The 25,362-nt window shown below is 37.7% G+C and overlaps 1 protein-coding gene across 1 annotated transcript in view; it reads right to left on the reverse strand.

The window, feature by feature from the left end:
* The window catches only part of NAALADL2 (N-acetylated alpha-linked acidic dipeptidase like 2), a 630,278-nt gene that overhangs the window by 400,541 nt on the left and 204,375 nt on the right, over nt 1-25,362 (reverse strand). Inside the window, exon 5 of the mRNA XM_041002590.1 lies at nt 7,636-7,786. Coding sequence (XP_040858524.1) covers nt 7,636-7,786 — 151 coding nt within the window. The remainder of the gene's footprint in view (nt 1-7,635; nt 7,787-25,362) is intronic.

The following is a 25,362-nucleotide window of genomic DNA, read 5'->3' on the forward strand; positions in this document are numbered from 1 at the left end:
GCTTAGAAACACAGAATTAAAATGATTCCATAAAGAATTAAGTACCTCTTTACTACAGTAGTTTCGGAAAAGAACTTGTACAATATTAAGGTCAAAAATTATATATATAATAAATACATATGAAACAAAGGTTAACCTTTCACATATATGATCAGCCAGAGTGAAGGAGAGGGAGTCTGGATGGAGAGGAAGAAAAAAAAATTAAAATTACACGCAGTGATTTATTCCCTAAACGGACAACAGGTGTTGTTTATATATATATATAAATATATATAATATACATATATGTGTACATATATGAATATACATATATGAACATGCATATACGAATATGCCATATATAAAAGAATTAGGTGCAAATGTATATATATATATATATTATTTTAAATGATGTTTACACAGTAAATCAGGGTGGGAAGGATCAAGGGTTAGGGAGAAGTGGGTGTGATCATTGTTTGCAAATGTTCTATTACTTCTTCCTGTTTCTGGATGAAGGGAGGAGAAAAGGGGAGGAGCTGTACCCAGCCTCCCAACCACTCCAGCACCCGGGGATGGGGAATGGCCACCCAGCATCATCCTAGGATCCTAATGCAGCACAAGCTCCAAGGGTTCTGCCCAGGTTGTTCGATCAGTATAAAATGTTTTCTATCTCACTGATCCAAGGATGAACAATTCCTTCCAATGTTCATTGGCTGACGTAGTCAACTTTAGAGTCTCTATTTGCCCAGACTTTTGCTATCATCATTTGGCTGGGGTAATTTTAATTTATTCTGTTCTCCGTGCTCTGCTCTGGTACAATATCCCCTGTGCAGATCCCAATGAACTGCCACAGCCTCCATGTGCATTAGGGCCTGCTGTCCACTGCTCCATCTTTTTCATTGAGGAGGAGCAGTTCACACAGGTGAACCCAAGGACCTGGGCTAGGTAACTTGGGCCTCACTATAATCCCCGTCCCTGTGCTCACAGACGTGGCACCCACCCCAAAGGTGGATCCAAGTACCCAGCTAGGTGACACTGATCCTGTCCTGGGAACCACTGCACCCAGACTGGCATGGCTCGCCTCACCTCGGCATCCACCATCAGATGTTGCAGCTTGGTCCAGCCAACTTCAATTCCAGGTCCTGCTGGTGGGTTTAAACTTAATTCTATTGTCTCAATAACATCCTACATTCATTATGATGGATCCTTCCTGGTAATTTTCTTAAACCTTGAATTTTATCATTCTCTTCAAGTACACCATCATTTGTGTTGAAATTTTTGATTCTTAAACCAAGGAGATTCTCAGTATTGACTTGCTCATTTGTTTATATCAAATTAGAATAGTCCAAGTACAAAAAATGCAAAAAGCATTCTGTACTTGTGGCTTACCATCAACATTTAGGTAGCCCAGCTTGGGTCCAAGAAAACTTAAATTACCAAAGCAATTTGTTTAAAAATATTAGATAATTTATACTAATCATTTAAATTGCAGAAACATTTCATTTGAGTTTACCATGAGTTAAATAAGAAAAAAAAGACTGTTCTAATAGTGAGTCACTCTTTAATTTCTGTAATTTTTCCCACAGCCCTGTAGCCTTCAGAACACATGCAAGTCAGTTACAGTGAAATAGAAAGCATACAAATACTTTTATTTTTTCTCTAACAGAGTGACAAGGCATTTCATGCCATGACTGTTTCACACCTTACTTTGACAACTAGGCACATATTTATATTTTCAGCTCTTCTAGTCAGGAAAGAGTTCAACACTGTCTCAGTTGATTTAGTACCAACTCAAGTCAATCTTTTGACATTTGTCCAGGTAACTGGACCAAGAAAACCTAGGGAAGACTTGTCACAAATTACAGTGACATTCTCTATGCTTTGAATAGTTTGGATGGCAAGGGTATATCGAACAGACAGTAGATTAATAACACAAACACCCAATGAATTGTAACAATGGAAATATTAAGTAAACTGTGTTATTGGACACACTTCACCAGAACAAACCACTGAAAAGCCATTCAGCTCTGAAATCTAAAACAAAGGAAATTACAAGAAAAAGACTATACCAGATACAGCTGGGACACACATATAAACTAACAGGATGAAAATCAGAAGCATAGAATATAAGGAAATTCAAGTCAAGGTGAAGATAAAAAGAAATAGCTTGGATTACAAATAACTAGTAGTTGACAGGTTAGCTGGCCAATTATTTGGAGAGTACACTAAAATTAAAATCAACACTACATCCAGCAGAGAATTTAGAAAACAACTTATTAATGCAAACATAATGAAAGAACACAATTACCAAACCTTCATACTACTTTTGGCTCTTCAAACTTCCATTTGAGGGCTTGTGGAAATGGAAAAGGATTCACTTTTCTATATTTTAGCATAGAACAATGGAATACTCCTTAAAAATACTCATTTCTTTACTTCCTGTTTTTATGCTTATCCATTGATTTCTGCTATTCTTTTTATTGTTGCTTTGATCTGTGTAAGTGATTAATGATTCAAGGCAGAACACATTTCTAAGGAAGAAGTGATCACTGGGATTGTGGTTAGGAAAAGGTACTCAAGCGTTTGTGATTTAATTCCATTTACATTTTGTCTCTGAGAGAAATTATCACATCCTGATAATTCAAGCATAAGCATATAGTTTTGTGACACCTATGCTAAAATCCCTTGAAATTCAAAAAGAATAAGCTTCAAGGAAATGAGATTTGTTTGGAATATAGGTTTTAAGTACTAAGTAAATTAACCTGTGAATCAGTAAAAGATTGTTTATAAAAGGCGATAAAACACTGGCACATCCATCTGCAAATAACATCATAGACATTATTCTAAGCAAATTAATTTGTACACAATATAATACATACCACACAGTCTTTTATTTGAAAGTCCAAATTAGTATATCTGAAAAAATGTGACCAGTGGCTTTAGGGCTGATGATAAACGATAATTTTGAAGAGACTCAGAACTTTCTGAATGGGTGGGAATGTTCTGATATGGTTTTATATAAACCCCAAAGCTCATATTGAAATTTAAATCCAGTGTAAAAGTATCAAGACGCAGAACATGGGACTGGCATCATGACACAGTGAGTTAAGCCACTGCCTGATCTAATAGCATTTCATATTGGAGCTTCATTTTGAATCTTTTTTTTTTAAAGATTTATTTTTATTATTTTTTATTGGAAAGGCGGATATACAGAAAAGAGAGACAGAGAGGAAGATCTTCCGTCCCATGATTCACTCCCCAAGTGAGCGCAACGGCCAATGCTATGCCAGTCCGAAGCCAGGAGCCTCTTCCGGGTCTCCCACGCAGGTGCAGGGTCCCAAAGCTTTGGGCCGTCCTCGACTGCCTTCCCAGGCCACAGGCAGGAAGCTGGATGTGAAGCAGAGCTGCCGGGATAGAACTGGTGCCCATATGGGATCCCGGGCGTGCAAGGCTAGGACCTTAAGCACTGCGCCACCGCGCTGGGCCCTCATTTTGAATCTTGACTGTTCCACTTCCATCCAGTTTCCTGGTCATGTGTCTGAAAAAGCAGAGATGATCCAGGTGCCTGGACATCTGCCACCCATATCAGAGACCTCTAAAGACTGGCCTATATCCAGCTCTTGCAGTCATTTGGGGAGTGAAATAGCTCATGGAAGATTTTTTTTCTCTCTTTCCGTTATTCCTTCCTTTCTCTATAAATCTCTCAAATAAATAAATAAATGAGGTGATGAATTTAAGATGTGCTTAAGCTATGAGGTTTTAGTCCATCTGAATATATTCATGTTTTGCAACAGTAGGATAGGTGTTTCAGCCCTGAATTTACTATTGTCTCCTTTTCTGTGTCACATGCATTTCCTTGACATTCTGTCATGTTTAATGCAATAAAAATACCCTCAGCAGACCTAGCCTGTTGATCTTGGACTTCCTTAGCTCCAGAACTATCAGCTCAAAAGACTCTCACTATTTACAATATATTCAATTTTTGGTATTCTGTTACAATAACAGAGTCTAAGCTATATTCCATAGCTAAATAGATGCCCTAGGTATTTGTTAATAAAGATGCACTCTTGCAGGGCAAGCAATGTGGCTCAGTGAGTTAAGCTATCATTGAAAGATCTGACAACCTGTGCATCCAGTCTGGGAGTGAACCAGGGAATGGGAGATCGCGCTCTCTCTCTCACACTTTTATTTCCAACAATAAAAGATGTGTGTTTTCAATTTACATAAATCTCATCTGGAAAAATATCAAGTAATGCTGAGTATACCAGAATGTAGAGACAAAGTTAAAATGGAATAATGATAAATACATTAAATAAATATTGATGAAACTGGGAAATGTTAATGTGGTACTTTCTTGGCTTATATTAACAAGCAAAATTTTTTTTAATTCATCTGACTAGATAATTTGTTGTTTTAAAATTTAGCATTTAAAATATAACCACCTTTAAAGTAGTTAGTAAAACACAGTTCCTAAAATTGGAATAAGAGGCAGTTTTAGATTTTTTTATATTATATGCTAACTACAATTAGTATATAGAACATTAATTCATAAACTGTGGCTCATTTTGGGCAAACCATTATTGTTAGCTTGTGACTAAAACTCACAGCTTCCCTTTCCTTCCCCTTTTCAAATTATGGAGGACTGCATTGTTTAAAATATTTAAATGAACAAAAACATTGAGAATATTTCTGCAGAGAAGGATAAATTAATCAGAAACCAAGGATACATGGGCACCTTAAAAAGTTAAGAAAAAAATGAATTAGATGATAAGTTGATGCAGCATTTTCTCCAGAATATGCATTTTTCCATATTGCTGAATATTCGCTTTGATGTACATGGACTTCATTTTTGTAATAAATTTTTTCTTGAAATTGAATTTTTCCATGAACTTTCCGAAGTACAGTTACATAAGCAACATGAATTATCACAGTAGTTGCTATTATTTAATGTTTGATAAATTTCCCGTAGGACCAAGAGGTATGATTCAAAAGTAGGCTCCAAATTCTTAACAACAATTTCATTCTTGTTGGAATGTGACTAATCATAATGTAATCATATTTGATTAAAACATACTCTAAAGACATGATGACAATAGAAAGTCATTTTTGGCAAGAATCACAGTAACAACAGTAAAAGAAAAGGGCGTTTGTTGGTTCCTAATGTTTCTGAGGGAAAGCATGACAGAGAGGAGAATCTTTGCACTATTGCAGTATCCCCCCACAAGATATCCACTAATTGCAAAGGAACAAGTAAGTCTACAGTGGGAAGAATTGGCAAGTAAGAAGTATGAACAGTGTGTAGCTCCTGGGATGCACAAAGTAGAGCAAGGTATTTTTTTCTGGCATATTTCTGGTGCAATATAGATAAACAGAATAAGTAGGAAATATGGAACAAGCTCATTGAATATAATGGACATTATACAAAATAACATGTCAGTAATTCTCAAAACTAATACGGTTATGAAAGAGGAAAGAACTAATCCAAATTTAACAGAAAGGAACAAAGTAGTAAAAACTGGATTATAACATAGATGCTAAACTTGAAAAAAACACAATCGTGATCAAAGACACGAGAATGAAATCTACCATCTTAAAAGATTCAGCTATTTATTTATTTAACAAGGAGAGTTACAGAGAGCCAGAAGTAGAGGGGGAGAGAGTGAGAGAGAAGCTTCCATCCTCCAGTCTACTGCCCAAATATTCACAAAGACCATGGCTTGGCCAAGAGAAGCAGGAGTATCCCTAGCCTTGCACAGGGTGGAAGGGACCCGAGCGCTTGGGCCACCCTCCACTGATTTCCCAGGGGCTTTACCAGGGAGCTGGATCCAAAGTGGAGCAGCCTGTGCGTGATCGCAGTGCCTCCGGGGTTGCCAGCACTGCAGGTATTGGATTTGCTTGTTAAACCACAGTGCTGGGTGCAAATAGCTACAGATTTATTATAAATTTAGTTCATTTATATTTGTCTCAATTTACTCAGTTTTAGTATGTTTAAATTTCCAAATAAACATTAAATCATTCTATGATTGCTTATGACTCTAGGCAATATTTCTCCATATGTGAATTAATTATATTGTTGTGGAAAGGATCTGGTCCAAGAAAATGTTAAAGTAAAGTTGTCAACTGGACAACTTAGCAACTTATGCAGATTACTCATAAATTATCTGTTTTGGCTGCGTTACAGTCCACTGACTTGCCACAAATTGTAAGCTGACAGTGAAGCTGAGGAATTATAATACTGGCAGTGTGAGAATGTGCAAATGTGGGAGCTGGGCTGATGCTTTTGCAGATACCTAATTAGTAGATGGATACTTATTAATTCTAATTTCTAAGTTGTAAAGTTGAGGCAAAGGACTGTTTATAATAAACAGATGTATGCAATCTCAGGTAAAACTCCCACATGGATTATTAAGTATTTAGTTTTATGGTATATAGAATGCAAAGAAATAAACATAACAAAATTCATAAACTATGATAGATATTTGATTCAGTTTACTTCTTACAGAACATTATATTTTAGTACAACTGTTGCAAAAAATTTTAAGTAAATTTAATTATTAGTAAAATTTTTAGTTAAATTACTGGATAGGGCCTAGCATGGTAGCCTAATGGCCAAAGTTCTTGCCTTGAACGCACCAGAATCATATAAGGACACCAGTTCTAATCCTGCAGCCCTGCTTCCCATTCGGCTCCCTGCTTGGAGCCTGGAAAAGCAGTTAAGGATGGACCAATGTCTTGGAACACTGCACCCATGTGGGAAACCCAAAAGAGGCTCATGGCTCCTGGCTTCAGATAGGCACAGCTCTGAGCATTGCAGCCACTTGAGGAGTGAATCGAGGATGGAAGATCTTCCTGTCTCTCCTCCTCTTTGTATATGTGACTTTCCAATTAAAATAAAAATAAATCCTTATAAAATGAATGTATAGAGAAAAAGGAAATATAATTGAATAAGCCTTCTAGTAAAGCTTTAGTGATGTTCAGGGGGGAACGAGGAAAATTTCTAGTAGAACACATGGAAAATTACAAGTTTTGTTGTTAGTAGTTTCATGACTGATCAGTGTATTGTAATGGATGTGTATTAGCCTGCAAGATGGGTCAAAGAGCATTTTCCTCTGCCAAGATGTCTGTACAGAACTTTTGGCAATGACACTTTGGATGGAATTTCAATGGTACAGTGAGCATCAGCCAAAAGCCACAGGTGGCTCCTCTACGTTGTATGATCTAGACTATCAAGAACAGAGTGAACTCAGAGTTGGAAATCTCTCATAGAAACATCCATCTCTGTGCGGCCGATCACTAACTGAACCAGGAAGATCACGCTTTCTCAGGAATCAGAAAACTCTCTCAAGTTTGCTTTCCCATTGTTTGCTAGAATTTTCTAGTACTCCACTCACATGACTTGACCGCATGCACTCTGAGTCTAAACTCATCACAACTGCCCGAAATCAGTAGCCGAGTTGTGTCCCTCCCAAGTCATTAGGCTTCTCATCACCTTCAACTTTTACTCTAACAAAGTGATAGTTTCTAATATTGTGTTTTAACAACATAGAAAAGTAAAAAAAATATATATATATTTGACCATTAATTTATGCAGCATTTAATTAGAAATTTAATGCTTATACTATGTACAAGAATAGTACAGATAAGTAACAAGCTTACCAACACTTGCATAACCAGGTGTAGATGGATCCCCTCCAGGATTCAGTGACACCATGAAGGTCTCTGAGCTCGGCTCGGCAGTCTTCGGTAAATCACAAGGATCAACATACAGAAGAACACCTCCAAATCCTGCCTTTTCCAGTAAAGATATCTAAAGGAAGAGAACAAAGCAGAAAAATATTGTCATATACATTAAAAATAGTGCTACTTCCATTTTACAATGTTGTGAAGATAGGATGACCCCCCCCTTTTCTTGTTTTTCTTTATAATACAAATAGATATTTCAAAAATTTCCAATTAATACAAATTTTCTTTTCAATGCCTCAGAATTCCTACATGTCTGTATTCTGTTTCAGAGCTCCATTCATGGAAACACACACTCTTTTTAGTTAGAAGAATTTGGGTTTCCTGCTTTTGTGTGATTGATATAGTTTCTGCCACTTAAGAATCTGTTTTAAATACAGGCTTGTTCTGGCCACTCTTGTGTCCTTCCCTAGAGCAAAATCAGCTTCAACAGTGCAATATATTTCCTCCAGGACGGAGCCTGTCACACCAGCTGTTAAAATGTTAAAATACTTTCACACAGCTAGGCAAATAGCCACTGTCCTGAACTTCCTGGGGATCCTGCACTTCCATTCATCCTGAGCTATGGCCCCAAAGCCAAGGTCAGGCCAGGCAGATAAGCCCGATGGGGATTTATGCATTACCCAGTCAGGAGCCTCTTTAGGAATAATCAGTTCTTGGTCCCTCCCTGTCATCGAGCATTCTGAAAATAGTCCTTGATCACCTCCTTTCAGAAATATTTCATGTAAATATTTCCCTCTGTTCTTTAGTAAGTACACTATATGTAACTATAATGGGACAGATGAACTTGGTACCATCCCCGTTTCACTTTGCTTTAACTTGCTAAATTGATTTCTTCTTCTTTTTCAACTGCTTTTTGTTGTTGTTGGTGTTGTAAAAATCTTACTTACCTTTGTGTCATTTACCTGATTTGAGAAACGATAAATATGATTTGATGATTTGATTCCTTACCCATGAGGGAGGAACAGAAATTAGGTCATTTTAAGAGGATTAATCACATTCTGAGATTTGATTAGTTTTTACAGATATGTTCTATACTCTTGAGGGCCAGAGCAGGGTTTTATTTTTTCTGCTTGGTAGGCATTTAATTCTTTACCTCATGGAATGTTAAACCTGTGATTGTGAGCTGAAACTATGCCATTGAAAATTTTGAAAGGAAGAGGGAGGGAGAGAGGGATGGAGGGAGGGAGAGAGGGATGGAGGGAGGGAGGGAGGGAAGGAGGGAGGAACAAAGGAAGGGAGGGAGGGAAGGAAGGAGGGAGGGAGGGAGGGAGGGAGGGAGGAAGGAAGGAAGGAAGGAAAGAAGGAGGGAAGGAAGGAAGGAAGGAAGGGAGGGAAAAGGAAGGAGGGAGGGAAGGGGGGAGGGGAAAGGAAAAAAATGAAGAATGTGGGCAGGAGGAAATACCACTGCACTCGTACATTTGTAGGAGTATTTGATGTAAATACGTCAAGATATAAAAAGTGAAACAAAAAATACATATATTAGGCTGAGTTACACCTATATCTCCATGTTTCTGTCGATGCTGTTGACTGAGCTTTTCAGGGGAGTGAGCAAGGCAGCAGCTTGAGCCTTGGCTGCATCCTTCAGAGGGGAGAGATCATTTTTTTTCTCTATCATTGCACATCTCATACTCACCAAGCGCACAGCACACACTCAGAGTACTGCTGAATGAGAGAACGGATGAAAAAAAGTGTAACCTATATCAGCAGCTACTTTTAAAGAAAAAGAGAATATGCTGAGAAAAATATCTGGGATGAATACCTTTTCTGAAAATAAAACTCCTAATTATAGATGCAACACGATATTGCATCTCTAATTAGAAAACCAAATGACATGAATGTGAGATGTGATTATGCTACATGTGTGGCATTTTTCTGAGTCTCCAATATTTGTTGTAATGAACAAACATGTATGACTTTTATACTGAGAAGCTAACATTGAGAACGTGAACAAATGTGGCACTGACAGTGTCTTTTAGAACAAATTACTCACATTAGGCTTCAATTGCTACTTCTCCTCTCACTATTTTAACGGAGAAAGTGAGGAATTAAATGTGAAAAGGGGAATGACAAATGCAAAAAAGCAATATAAAGAAAAAAAAAAAACATGAGTAAGAGGGCCAGACTAAAGAATTAATCTTCAAACTTCTGCCACTGAAATTTTAAGAAGCACTTCTCACACCGAAATGCTGAAATAGCTACTCTTAAAAAAAATGATCAATGCAATGATTTTGAGTGTTCTGCTTACCATGAGGAATATAGCAAGGGAAAACGTACAAAATTCTCTAGGTATTTTCAAAATATTTAAATAACTTTATTACCAAAGTAATTTATCATCATTAGAGAGAAGATTATGTAAGCAAAACCCAAAACAGCACATTCACATGCTCCAATCTTTCAAGAGGTAATTAATATCGACACACTGGAGTATCTAGACCCTTTTCACTAGGGCTTATGCACACACATAAATACACTTACAGATAAGTCTACATAATATATTGTCTCTCTTTCCATTCAACAGTACATGACTATCTTTAATTGTAAAGTATATTTCTGTAATATACAGAAATACATTAATACCTCTACGATATGTACAATATAAATTGTGCTGTAGAGACTATCAAATGTAAGCTAAGCAGTATCTGTTATCCAAACTTATTTTTTATACTGAACTTGAACAAACTTCCTTGTAGCTAGATATCTGCATAAATAACTAGTTTGTCTTATCTGAACTTCAACTCTCTGTTGTATCAGTCCCCTTCAGTCAACTGCAATGCAAAAATATTAAACAGAAATTTGCAGAAATAATTCACAATTTTAAAACTGAATACTGATCCATGTAGCATGATGAGATAGTGTGCCTTGCCCTGCTCCATAGGTGAATCATCCTTCTGTGTCCAGGAATTTGAACTCCAGTGAGCTGTTTGACCATCAGTCCCTATGTAATAATTTTTGCTATCTGCTTCACTGCAGGACATGTATTACAAAGAAGCTAATGTTAAATAATGCTTATGTCATCTGCCATTGTCTTATAACATAGGGTTTACAATGTCACATCATAACAAAAAGGGAAAATGGTAAAGCATGTTCTGTGAGAAAGACTATAGTCACATAACCTCTTTTGCAGTAAACTATAATTATTCTATTTAATAATTATTTATTGATAAATTATTGCTGCAGTCAACTAATAAATTTAATTATCATAGGCATGCATGTATAGGAAAATAATAAAAAGTGTTCAGTATGATCTGCAGTTTCTGGAGTATAAAATGAGTCTTGGAGTGAATCTCATGTGGATGGAGGGATGGGTGACCATACATCTCTCCCTTCTGTGGGGCTCAGGGGCAAAGAGGTCACTAAGTCAATAAGATGGCGATTAACAGTTCAGGTCACTGGTGGGAAAGATGGCGGCCAAGGACAGAGCCCTGGGCCTGAACCAGGGCAGGGGCACCTTGTTTCAAAGAAAGACTGATTAACCAGGGCCATCTTACTCAGCTGCCCTTGGCCTGCGGGAGATGGCTTCTGCAATATAAGAAATTGAATTTCCCGAATAAATTGGAACTGCTTAGACAGAACCTCTGTCCATCTGTCTCTCGCAGGCCTGGAGGCTGGGTGGCGGGCAGCAGGCTCATCCCCTCTGACAATGGGGTACTAAAGGAATCTGTGGGGGAGACCCCGCAGAACTGGCACCCAACGTGGAGGCATGAGGCTACGGTCAAATCCCCTGAGAGATTGTAGGGGGAAGAGAGGTGTTAGGTGCCCAATTAGCTTCTTTCCTATCCTCTTATCTTCTGCTTTGAGGGATGGCCGTGGATGCATGGCTCTGGGGTGAACCTGTCTGAGGACTCATGGTTTCTGGCCGAGGCAACACTTCGGTGTCACCCGAAACTCTGCAGGGGATCCCCTGTGCCCAACAGCTGGACTGGGTATCTGAGTGCCACTCTCCTCTCTGCTGTCTTTCTTAAGCCATGGGCAATAACGGTGGGAAAATTCATGATCCTGCACTTACGGCACTAAACACATGCTGAAGTCCCAAGGGTTAGAAATCTCAGATGCTCAGGCAGTCAAGGTCTGAGGGACTATGGTCAGATTGGCACTGTGGGTAACATTGGTTAATTTATTTGCCCGTTATACTTTGGAATGCGGGAGTGAAACTGACACCCTGAACACTGGCCCTGGCCCACCTCAGCCGCCCCAACAACAGCTTCTAGGAAGCTCAGAGGGCAGGAAACCAACCCCCCCCGTTCAATGGGAGTCCAGAGAACACAGCTGCAGTTGCAAACCTTCTGGCAGGGCTCCACCAGCCAATCCAGGACTTTCCCATTAATGTTAACCCTGAAGGGAACCGCCCAGTGATATCCCTGGAATGCGGCAGACTTAAGAAAGCTGTGGCAGAAATGAGCCTAACTCGCCCTGAGCCGAGAGTAGTCTTTAGGGTCTTGCACATCAACCCTGTTTCCCGACAGATTGGATAATATTTTGGAAGCCTGTACAACTCAGGAATTGCAAGTAGTCTGGGGAAAGGTAAAAGAGCTTTTAGAGAGAGCTAATATAAATGGCTCCTCAGAGAAGGTGCAAATGATCCCCTCCTTTTTTAAGATTTCAGAGACAGTTAGGTTTTGAAAAGGCCTCCCCCTTGAAACCCCAGCTAAGCGTTAAGGAATAATATTCACCAGTAGAATTTCAAAAGCTTCTTGGAAAGGTCAGTTGGCTATGCCATTGGCTATCCGTGTGTACGGGGCAATTATTTCCATTATTTGAAAAGGAAAAATGCTGGGAGACTGAGCTTCCCTCATCTACAAGCCTTGTACAGGAGATTCAAAAGGCCCTGAGCAAGGCTACTTGCTCATTATTGCCCTAAGAAAGAGTTACAACTGTGGACATTTTCAAATTCTTTCATACTAATGGCTGCCCTTGTCCAGGGGGGCAGTCCCCTCCAGTGGGTCCATTTGTCTGTTGAAGGGGCACCCAGAATGTATACCTGCCCCATCAGCTCACTGATCTAATTCAGAAGCTCAGAGAGCTGGCCCTTAGGTGCTGTGACATTGAACCAGCGAAGCTTGTCCCCTACTGAATGAATGACTTTGAATGGATCCGAAGAAACAGTGACAGGCTGGCAGCCTCCCTTGAAGGTTATCTCAGCACCATTTACGGCCATTATGGGCCACATAAATGGGCAACTGCTTGGATTGGGAAGAGCCTGCTCTTTTTACCAACAAACCATTATGCCATGCTTATAATATTTTTACAGATGGAGGCAGAGAAAGGGCTGCAGCAGTGGTTTTCCTGCCTGATCATGTCTGTAAGACCTATTTTAAGCCATGTCAAGGATTGGCACAGTATAAGGAACTATTTGCTGTAGTTTTAGCTCTCGCAAAAGTCAAAGAACCCTTTAATCTCTTCTCTGATAGCCTGTATGTTGTAAATTTGCTGCCAGGATTGGCTCAGGAATACATAAAGTTGGATGATAATCCTATCAACCCTCTTATGATACAGGCCCAATCGTTGCTGCGAGGGTGGGCCCATCCCCTGTATGTAACACATCTCAGGAGCCACCAAAACATCTCTAGCTTTCTTTCACAAGGGAGCTCTACAGCTGATCAATTAGCCTCTCAAAAAGTCCTTATTAGTTCATTGCAAGCAGCCCAGGAACTACATGATCATACCCTTGTTAACTGGAGAGACCTCCACAATTGGTTTCCTCATGTGCCAATTAAAGATCTTAAAACAATCGTCCATACCTGCAAATCATGCAGGCCTTTTATCCAGGTGGCACCCCTGGGGTAACCCCTGAGAGCTAAGACCTAATGTCTTGTGGCAGACAAATGTTACTCACTATACACCATGTAGCAAATTAAAATATGTTTTTGTGATGGTGGGCACATATTCTCATGCAGCCTGGGCCATAGCTCATTCCAGAGAAACTAAGAGCCAATTACTAACAGAATGACTGCGAAAGCCACCTCCCATAGGCTAGGGGTAGGTGAGTAAGATGGCCCTGGTTAATCAGTCTTTCTTTGAAACAAGGTGACTCCTGCCCTGGTTCAGGCCCAGGGTTCTGTCCTTGGCTGCCATCTTTCCCACCAGTATCCTGAACTGTTAATCGCCATCTTATTGACTTAGTGATCTCTTTGCCCCTGAGCCCCACACCTTCAATTTAAGCAACATTGCATGCCATTTCATTTTTAATAGTCTACACTCTAGGGGACTGCATAATGGCTGAAGTGGTTAATCTTCCATCTGCAAGCACTGGCATTCCATATGGGTGCCACCTCCTGTCCCAGTTGTTCCACTTCCTACCCAGCTCTCTGTGGCCTGGGAAAGTAATGGGAGATTGCCGGACACCTTGGGAGACTTGGAAGAAGCTCACAGCTCATGGATTCAGACTTGCTCTGCTCTGGCCATTGTGGCCATTTGGGGAATGAACCAGCAGATGGGAGCTTTGTTTCTCAGTCTCCCCTTCTCTCTGTAACACTGCCTTTCCAATACAACTAAATAAATCTTTTAAAAAAAATCTACCCATCTAGCCAAACATTTGACAAAACAACTTTTTCAATTACAAGTGATGCTAACAATACTTTTTAGCATGACTTTAGGCACTTAATGCAAATTTGAGAAGTATTTGCTTGTAAAAATTCTTCGTAAAACTCCTGGACTGTTTGTTATTCACAGTTATATATTGAATAACAACATTATGTCAGTGTCAGTATTGGTATGTAGAGATTAAGTTTGGTCTACCCATGAAATGACCAAAAGCTTTTATCTTCTATGCTAATGTCAACTAACTGACAATGGTTATCTAAAGAAAGATTGTGAGACCACATTCCAAATCATTACAAAAGTTCATACTTTTTTCCTTTTTTCTTTTTGATTTGCTGTTTCAGCTTTAGTGGATTGGTCAAGATATTCTCAAAAAATAACTACATAGAGAAAAGTACAGTAATTAATTATGTAGCATTTATTAAATCTAGATTATCAGATCTATAATACTATACTAGATGTGTTGACTTTGTGTCCTCCATGTTATTTGATGATTGAGTGGACCCTTGTATAATCAATATAGATTGTGACATTTTTCTACAGCTGATACTCTGTAGTGTGAGTTTATCATACATTATATTTGTTCAGAGTTTACTATCACACCGCCCTGTAGGGATAGCATTAAACTAGGAGATGTCAAAAGCTTCATTTTAAAAGTGGAACTTAAAGGATAGTTAATCTTGGTATAATTTTTTTAAAAATTAATATGTAATTTTTTTCAATAAGTGATTTTTATGACTTGTGAACACACATCACAGGTGATTTAGCTGCATCTTCCATTTTCTGCCTGCAGTTGTTGTTTGTGGGGTGAATATTATTTCAATATTATCAAAGTTGGTTTCTGGTGCCTTTTTTTACTGTCACAAAACTTGTAGTTCAGTAATTCTGAAACACAGAAATTAGCTCCTGTTCGATTTGATATCTGATGCTGATGTCAATAGACTTACATTAAATCAAATGAAAAAAAAAATCCGTGTCCACTGATAATGGGTCACTTTGAACATGCTAGGATTGACTGTAACATTTACAACATTCATTATTCTGGCATACTACGATTTTTGAAAACACATTTCAGGATAAGTTAATTCAACAGGGAGAGGGAAAAATGTTAGTCCCTTAACAATATATCTCACAACTTGAAGTTGAGTAAGACATCATGATTATATTGGAGATTCATTTCTTTTTTTTAATTTCTTTTCTTAATTAATGTTTTTTTAATGATCTTACTTAGTTGATTAGGGTGCAACGGGTCAAGGGCTACAGGAGAGTGTGTAATATCATTGTTTCCACACTAATATTTTTTTCCCTGTATCTGGGGTCAGGGGAGAAACAAAGAGAAAATGCATTTTTGCCCCACCCAGCCTCCCACCCATCCCAGGTCCTCGATGTGAGGCACGCTTCGAGGGTCCTGCTCAAGCAGTTTTGATAGCATATATTGGAGATTAATTTCTGAATAGAAGGAGCAGTTATCAAACCAACCATCTGCGACTGATTCCCACTACTCCTTACTTTGTCTTTCAAGTAATGTGTTGATGGTGGTTTCTTCATGCTAATGACCCCATAACTACCACATTCAGTATATAAAAATGGAGCCTTGTAAAGACAAAGGATAACAGAAAAGAAGCAGTTAGAAACAAACATGGGAAAGAGGAGATTACAAGTACCACTCTGGTCCAACTGCCCTTCTTTCCCTTGGACTTGGTCACATTTCCTTCTTTTTCTTGGAAGGTATTTGTTACTTGCAAAAGCAATAATCATAACCAAGACAAGGGAAAAAGGTCTTGAATGAGAATTGGTTTTGGATTCTGGTACCAATCCTGACAATAATATGTATATGAAACCTTAAATGACCTCCCCAGGACTTGGCTTCATCATGCCTAAAGCACAAAGCTTGACAAAAATTTCCTCAAAAATACTTTCTTCTCTCAATAAACAAAGGCAGAAATATCATTTGGCCCATTTGTGATTTCCATGGTGAACCAAATGAATTTTGTTTTGTTTTACTTTTTAGGAATTCAATTTAGTAGAATCTGATTTTGTTGTGCTTGAAGCTGAGATCTTTTGTTTTAATCTTACCTATCTGGTACCTAGAAGAAGTGATCTTTCTATTGTGACTGAATTGGTAAATGAAGTGTAGTGTATATAGCATAAATAATGCGTGAAGAATATGCTGTAAGTGTACAGCATGGTGTGTGCTCTGCTATTCAGAGTCTGTGAAATCTGTGACACTGCATATATATACATATATATGTATGTATATATATTAGAATGTGAACATAAGCACGAAAGCAACTTTCTGTAAGAAAAATCACATTCTGTTAGTTGTATTATGCCCTTTCTTCACATCTATGAAATACATAATTCTGAATGTTTTATGTTGTTTTGTACTTATTTTGTTATTTAATATCAGAGATAAATGGAGTGATGGATATGAACTCATTGGGGCTTTCCATTGTGAATTTATCTTGCTGACAGAGTCTTACAGAAAAAATATCATTGGTGGATTTCAAGGCAATGGATCTTACATTTCCTGCTTGAACAGTATTAATATATCTCCTTGGATATTGTAATTTTATTTTTCAACTGACACGTCTTGCCACTCCAGATGGAGGATGCTGCCGTGGTCAGTTAGATACACTACCTTTCCACGTGATCTAGCAAGGGAATATCAGTTAGTTCTACATTTGGGCTGCACAGATGCTTCTAAATTACTGATTTACTATATTAACAGACTGAAGGTTAGTCTTCCCCTTTTGAGCTTTGCTAATCAAATTTTGACATCCCTGAAAAGCTACCTTGATATCAATAACCAAAGGAAGACATTTATGCCTTTCCCATCGTTTTTTTTTTGGAAAAATCTGGCCCAGGGCTAGGACCAGCATTTGGCCTCATTTGATATAAATACTTTCTCAGCTATTACAGGCAAAAGAGTGAACATAACATACACCACAACTTTTTGCAGCTTAAGTTAGGATCCCCTATAAGGAATTGAATCATATTCCCTCAAAATTCACGTTACTCTTTTAAGTGCTACTGTGTATCTCAAAATGTGCTATTTGGAAATGATACCTTTAAATAGGTGATTATTATCGAGGTCACATAAATTGGCCTTAATCCAATATGACTTGCAGTTATATAAAATAAGAAAAAAAAACATGAAAGGCAACAGAACAGAGAGAAAAAAGTGTCAGGACACAAGGAGGCAATGAGAAGACATCATCCACAAGGCAAAGAGAGAACCTCTGGAGAACAAACATTGACATACCGATCCTCAACTTAAGTCTCTGGAATTAAAATTAATTTCCATTTTTACTGTAACACATTGATATGGACGGCATTGTAAACTAAAATACCCATATGTTGTAAATATTTATGAAACCTTTTAATTTTTTCTTTCACTTTTTGGTTATTATTTAGAAGTTTCAATTCTAATACAATTCTAAGACATTGACATTCTCTTTCTTTATGAAACTCTATAAAAATTCATAGACATAACAATGATTTAGAATGTTAGAAAAATAATTGTGATTTAGAATATTAAAGCCAACTCTTAATTGTACAGCTGCTATGGCCTAGGCACTAGCTCTCCTTGTTTGATTATTATTTAGACAATTTCAAGTAAGTCATTTAATTTCCTATCATACAGTTACTGAAATTGTGATTCATGAAGTTAAGGATTGTTTCAGGGCCAGAGTGAATAAGTGATAATGCCAGGGATCAAACTTGAGTTTTCTGAATTCAAATCTGGTAAGCTTTTCACTCTTTTTTTCAATTAAACGCCTATCCTTCACAATGACAAATGGACTGGCTAAAGGGTGAATTTATAAAACACATCAGCTGCTTTCTTGCTATGACCTGCTCTCTGAGATGACACCAAAATCAATACTGCAAGAATTATATGCCTATTTATTTTGATTGTCAAAAAAGACTTGGATTTTTACAAAGTACTATCTTGGAAAGTAATTTGTATTAAAATGAAACGCTGATGGACTTCAAAGATTCATGGCCATAGTAATATATAAAAAAATAAACTTATACATCAGTGGTAGGTTTTTCTTCCTTACTCATTTAAATTAAATACCTCTAGAATATACAGAAAATGAAATACTGCATCAATGATATCTAATTATGCTTCATTTTTGCTTCATTGGATCAAGTTTTCTGTCATCCTATCTATTTGACACCTGTTTTTCTATCAACAGGCTTGGAGTTTGGCCCTGAATTTACTTTTTGTGAGGGCTGCTAAGGAGGTTCTCAGGAGTTCCTTCATTTATTATGATTCAGAAATACATTCATTTTTTTTAACAACTGAATAATCAGAAGGAGTATGTCCAAGCCATGATCATATCACTTGTGCTGAATTAACTGAAAGCATTCAAACAATTCTAATGAAATCGATAAGAAATGATGATCCTGAGCTTTTGTAAGGAAAATATAAAAAGCTAGGCTTACTGCAGAAGAACGAAACATACACTCAAAAACCTTTCATTCTTTTCAGAAGGATGTGCAGCATATCAGGTAAAGTTTCCTGCAATGATGGCATCCCAAATGGATCCTGGTTCTTGTCAACTTCATTTCTTATCCAGGTCCAGGATCACTGCCTAGAAAAAGCATTGGAGAACTGCCCAAGTGTTTGGGTCCTGTACCAACTTGCAAGAGTCTAATGGAACTTCTGATTCCTGTCTTTCAGGCTAGCTCAGATTCAGTGGTTGCAGTTACACGGGGGAGTGAGCCAGCAGATGGAGGATCTCTTCTCTCTTTCTCTTTATTTCTGACTTCCAAATAAATAGATAATATTGTTTTTTAAATCTTCTACTTTTATTATTACAATTCGGGAAGGGGAGATGAGAACAGTACAGAGGGAAGGAAGGAAAGATAGAGGTTGGATACGTAAAGAAGGCAGACCTATTTCATAGAGTGCATTTATTGTTATCCTACTCTAATGTTTCATAGTCATTTCAAAATAACCCTTTGGTATTATTTATTTCCCAACTAGAGTAGTCAGAAAATTAGCATTAATGGATCAAGAAAAGAAAATTGGTTAACAGAAATTCTCACCATGAGTAAGTGTGCTCTTCTAACTTTCTTGTCTGTGACATTTCCTCATGATGCCAAATTGCTTACTAATGATGTGATAAAAATGATTCAAAAATCTTAAGGTATATTGTATTGTTTGATAGTTTTCACATTGCTTATTCAGTGAGAAGTCTAATATTTAAAATCTTTTAAAATGTTATTTTCCAACTGAGTTTAAACTATTGAAAATAATTTCATACTTTACTTCTCTAGATAGTATTTTCCTGCTCGTGCTTGTACCCACTTGTGTGCTATGGATTTACTACTCTATGGTACAGGTTGAGTAGATAATCCCAGAGCAGAACCCATGACGCATTTCCTTCAATCGTTTTTTCCTCAGGGATAATAATTTGAAATCAGTTTAGGAAATACTCATATGTACTCTTCCTTCTCTTAATGGGATTCATGAGTTGAAAAGAATGAAAAAAGACTTTGTCTTTAATAGTTAATATAATTCCATTCTTTTTAGCCAGTTCTGAGGGGGAAATAAACAATTGTTATTAGGTGATATTATGGACGGCATACACTAATTTTTCTTTCATTTGGTAATAGGCTATTGCTTTTATAACAAACAAATCGCACTCAAAAGAAACATAAGCAAATGTGCTATATGTATTTACTGCAAAATAAGTTGCAGATTTAGCACAATATTTTTAGTATACCTATATATATGAATGCATGTGCACAAACATACACTACATATATACTATACTCACACACACACATACACACACAAAGTGTATGAGAGAGAAGAGGAACTGGAAGTGAGAAGCTAGACCTTGACTTCACATACCAACCCGCACATGTCTGCAGACAAATGTAACATTCTAGTTGAGTTAGCAAGACCATTACGTAGCCCTTCATCATGTACTACTTGAAAATTTACACTATTTTAAAAATTTTATATGCTATCCCAGTAGTCTTTTTAAAAAGATATTTATTTTTACTTGACATATTTTACAGCAAGAGAAGGAGAGAAAGAGAGAGATTTTCCATATGCCGGCTCACTCTCCAAATAGGTGTGATGGCCAGAGCTGAGCCAATATGAAGCTGAGAGCCCAGTGCTTCTTTCTGGTCTCCCGTGCAGATACATGGACACCAGGATTTGAACCATCCTCCATTGTTTTGCTAGGCCATAAACCAAGAGCTGGCAAACGTATGGAACACTGGTGCCTCAGTAGAGTCTTAACTTTAAATGCCACTGTGCAGAAACATGTCCAAATATTCTTAACTAAGAAAAAGCATACTTAACAAAAGCTATAAGTAGTTGTGAAAACTCCACTAAAAATGAATAAAAATTGAATATCTCTAAGGATATCTCAGAAATTGTATTGACATACATATATTTCTTCAATGTTTAAAACTAATGATTTGTCTTTTTAAATCTGCTACATTTAGAACTGCTTCTGTAACTGAAATACTAAACAGAGCTCCCAGATTTTTTTTAATTAGAAAAACCTTCCCAAGTGTTCATCTGATAGTTATTTTTAAACCTATTTTGGAGGGAGGAAGGGAGGGAAGAGGGGACAGGAAAAGAGAGAGAGAGACAGATAAAAGATATATATATATTTATATATATATAAAAGATATATATATATATATATATATATATATATATATATATATATATATATATAGAGAGAGAGAGAGAGAGAGAGAGAGAGAGAGAGAGAGAGAATGCAGAGCTACATTAAAGCCAGATGAAAAAAGTAACTCAACCTGGTTTTCCCATATAGTTTCCCAGGCTATAGAATGCCTGAGCTGTCCTTTACTGCGGCCCAGGGAATACATTACGAGGGAGATGTATAGAAACAGAATAGAAGAGACTCCAATCAGGCATTCTCTTATGGTATGCAGGTGTCCTGGCCACTGTGCTTATAGTAACTGAAATTATAACTGTTCCAAGACAGATGGGTATGAATAAACCATACAAAAAATAAAATAAATATTACTGATGAAAGTCAAATTACTTTTAAAATTTCATCATAAGAAGATTTCAAATCTTATACTTGCATGTGTCATATGAGGTGAAAAACAATTAGAAATATGATTGAATTCATCTAACTGGTTTTCTGTAGATTGACTGGCAAGCAACATGGTAGAGACTTGAGCATGAAAAGAAAAAGGTCTTGTAATGGACCATCCATCAGATGAGGGATGCTGGACATGCCAATGAAAAGCTCTGTAGCTCAATTTTCTCACCCACGAAAAGGAATAACATTCATCCTCCCAGTCAAACAAAATCACAGACTAAAGTGAAGTAATATGTCTGCAGCACCTTGAGAATTATAAAATTCCGTATAATGTGTGAATACCTTTTCCTCTTTATTTTCCACTTATTTTTTTTACAATGATTAAAACGGGGTACAAAATTAGAAGGATGATTATGTAAATGTTATTTATTTGTATTTATCTGAGGTGGAGAGCAGAGTCAGAGAGGAGAGAAAACATTATTCTCTTGACATAAAATGATAAAATACTATGTGTGTATTTCCCAAAGTAAACATTCCTGTAACTTAAAGATTCTCCTTCATTTACAATCAAACATTATAGGTTCAGTCAGCTTTTTGTTGCATGTTAGGCTAGAAAAACCACAAATCCTAAATTCTTTAGATTTATGTATAAGTATTGCAAATTACTCTTTACTGTAAAAGAAAACATTATAAGCCAGAGAGAATCAAGATGGTTGAAGAGAGTAAGAAAACATTTAAACAGACAGAGAAACATTTTCCAGGGTGAAGCAGAGGGGATACGTTCCAGGAAATAAGAAAGGACAGAATGACAGCAGAGGGGTACCTGCAGACTGTTGGATGCAGGAAAGCAAGAGAGAGAATGGTATGGTGATGCAGTGACCAGCTACCCAAGCAGCATTCAGCTAGCAATAATCTGACCTCTACTGGCAGCTGGAGCTCAAGGAGCAGCAAGGTCGGAAGGGGAGTTCACCAGGAGCAAAAAAGGTGAACCCAGACAAAGAACTGTCCATCCTGCTGGTTTGTTTGATTTGAACAGAAGCTGAGACAAAGCAGTTATCCCCAAAAAGCAGTGAGGGAATAGGGTGTATATCACAGCCCAGATCCCACTTGAGCAAAGTATAGGGCGGCAAAGCCTGGGTACAGGACTGCACATGCACTGAGCTGGGAAGGAACTCACTGCTGGCTAGGTGCTTTGCAACAACAAGGCATCCTATAGGTTCCACCTAAAATAAGTTCAGCTAGCACCCAGACAAAACAGCCCACAGATCAACAACTCCATGAGTGGCACATGTTGGACCATTTTATCCAGGGTGGCAATGACTTTGGAACAGTGAGCTGTCCCAAGCACTGAGCTAAGAATGAACTCACTGAGCTCAGTGCACTGCACTGGTCCCACAGGGAAAATAATATCGACTTTGACATCATGCAGGTCAAAATCTATCTGTGTGACCCTTAGACCTAATGGCCAACAGATTCCAGCAAGATCAGCATCACCACTAACATAGCTATATAGGACTGCTGGTGTCTTCCTAATCCTGGGAACTGCTTGAACTAGAAGGGGATAAAGGTCGTACAGAAAAAGGTGCAGCCTTAACATGGTATCACAGGAGATGGAAAGTGGTGAGCCAGGTGCTGGAGATATGGAAATCACAGTGGCAGTATAACATAAGAATCCAGACATGAAACACCAGAGGGAGTGGCACAAGTGACTGCAAACAAAGAACAATGTACCAACCGCAATAATTAATCATATTGTAGACCTGTGGGTGACATGGCTTAGAAATCTGCCCTAAGAAGTTGAATCTGCAAGCCAGAAGTATAATGACCAAGAGCAAAAGAAGAGACAAAGGCACAATGAATATTACGACTCCCATGCAAAGAAGCAAAAGCCATTGCCAGCCTCACAAGTAACTGAGGAATGAATTAAGAAAAGGGGGATACAGAATTCAGAAAACTTATTATAAAGCTTCTTATCAAAAATGAGAAACACAAACAAGAGTTCAAGGAATTTAAACAGTATGTCACAGAGGAAATAGCAGCACTGACACAAAATCAAGCTGAATTTTAGAAATGAAGGACACAATAGAACAAATTAAAGATTAAGTGGAAAGTCTCAATAATACAATGGAGCCAGAAGAAAGAATCTCAGAATTGGAAGATATTTCTTGTCACCATGGGGAAACAGTCAAAAAGCTGTAAGCAGAGATGGGTCAGGCTAAAAAAATTATTCAATACTTAAGAGACAGTATTAAAAGGCCAAATATAAGAATCATTGGAGTTCCAGAAAGTTCAGAAAGAGAAGCTGGGTTTACAAATGCATTTAATGAAATAATAAAGAAAAAGTTCCCTAATTGGAGAAGGAATTGGGAAACAACACCCAGGAGGGGCACAGAACCCCTAACAGGGTTGACCAAAAGTGATCTTTACCACAACACATGATAATCAAGCTCTCTTCAATCGAACATAAGGAAAAGATCATTAATTGTGTCTGTGAAAAAAATCAATGTACATGTAGAGAAATGGCAATTAAATTCACAACTGATCTCTCAGAGGAAACCCTACAGGCCAAAGATAATTGAGTGACATATTCCAGATTCTGAAAGCAAAAACTGTCAGTCAAGAATAACAAACTCAGGAAAACCTTCCTTTGTCTTTAAAAATGAAAGAAAAGTCTTCCACAGTACAGAAAAACTCACAGAACACACCTCTTCCAAACCTGCCCTACAAAGGATACGTAAAGATGTTCTTTTGACAGGCAAATGTCAAGAGCACCCCAGTAAAATAACAAAAGAGGACCAAACCAAACAATGAACAATCCATTGCTAACATTGCAGAATCAAATTAGCACCCTGTTCTTATTAACCCTTAATGTAAATGGCTTAAACCCATCAATCAAACATCAGAGATTAGTAGATTTTATTAACAACAAAACCCCTGGGCCTGGCATGGTGGCCTAGCAGCCAAAGTCCTCGCCTCACCTGGTACACTCCCAGCAACCCTGCTTCCCATCTAGCTCACTGCTTGTGGCCTGGAAAAGTAGTTGAGGATGGGCCAAAGCCTTGGGATCTTGCACCCATGTTGGAGACCTGTAGGAAGTTCCTGGTTCCTGGTTTTGGATTGGCTCAGTTCCAGCATTTGTGGTCACTTGGCGAATGAATCATCTGACAGAATATCTTCCTCTCTGTCTCTGCTCTCTGTGAATTTGACTTTCCATATAAATTGTATATATACACACACACATATATATTGCATATATATACACAATGTATATATGAAATGTATATTTATGTGTGTGTATATATATACATATTAAAAATGAATTTGTTGCTTATAGGAGACACATCTCACCAACAAAGATCAGGGAAAATTATACCTCATGGATTTTGATGATTTTGTTTTTAGTTTTATTTCTTCAAAACATGCTTTTTTCTCACTACATTCTTCACTGACTCATGGTCACACAATAGCATAATTTTCTTCAAGAAGCTTCTTGGTTTTCTTTTTCATTTCTTCAGCTACACATTTAATCATTCGATAGCATGCTATTTAACTTGATGGCATGGTAAATTTCTTTTTTTTTTTCCTGTTGTTGATTTTGTTTTGTGGCTTTTCATTTAAGCGGATGCATAGTAACTGTGTAATGGAGAATATTATATACAGTAGCATGTTATTTAACTGCATTGTTTTATAAATTTCTGTTTCTCTTCCTCTTGTTGATTTTGTATTGTGGCTTTTCATTTAATGGGATGTATAGTAACTGTACGATGTAGACTATCATGATCACATATGAGGATACAACGCAGTATACATCTCTACTTCCAGATCAAAGATGGACTCCCAATGACTCTTAACTATATCTTGACAATAGGATGCTGGACACTGCCAGTGTCCATGCCCACAATGATGGACTTATGACTGTATATGAAGTACACTATTGTAATAACAAAGAGAAACTTACAGGGGAAGACAGTTCTTGGGCAGGGAGTATAGGAAATCCCAGGACCTATGGAACTGTATTTTAAAATACTAACATATGAAAAAAAAAGTAATTCTC

The sequence above is a fragment of the Ochotona curzoniae genome, unplaced genomic scaffold (assembly GCF_017591425.1).
Source record: "Ochotona curzoniae isolate NIBS_2020 unplaced genomic scaffold, NIBS_Ocur_1.0 scaffold_2587, whole genome shotgun sequence".
NCBI lineage: Eukaryota > Metazoa > Chordata > Mammalia > Lagomorpha > Ochotonidae > Ochotona > Ochotona curzoniae.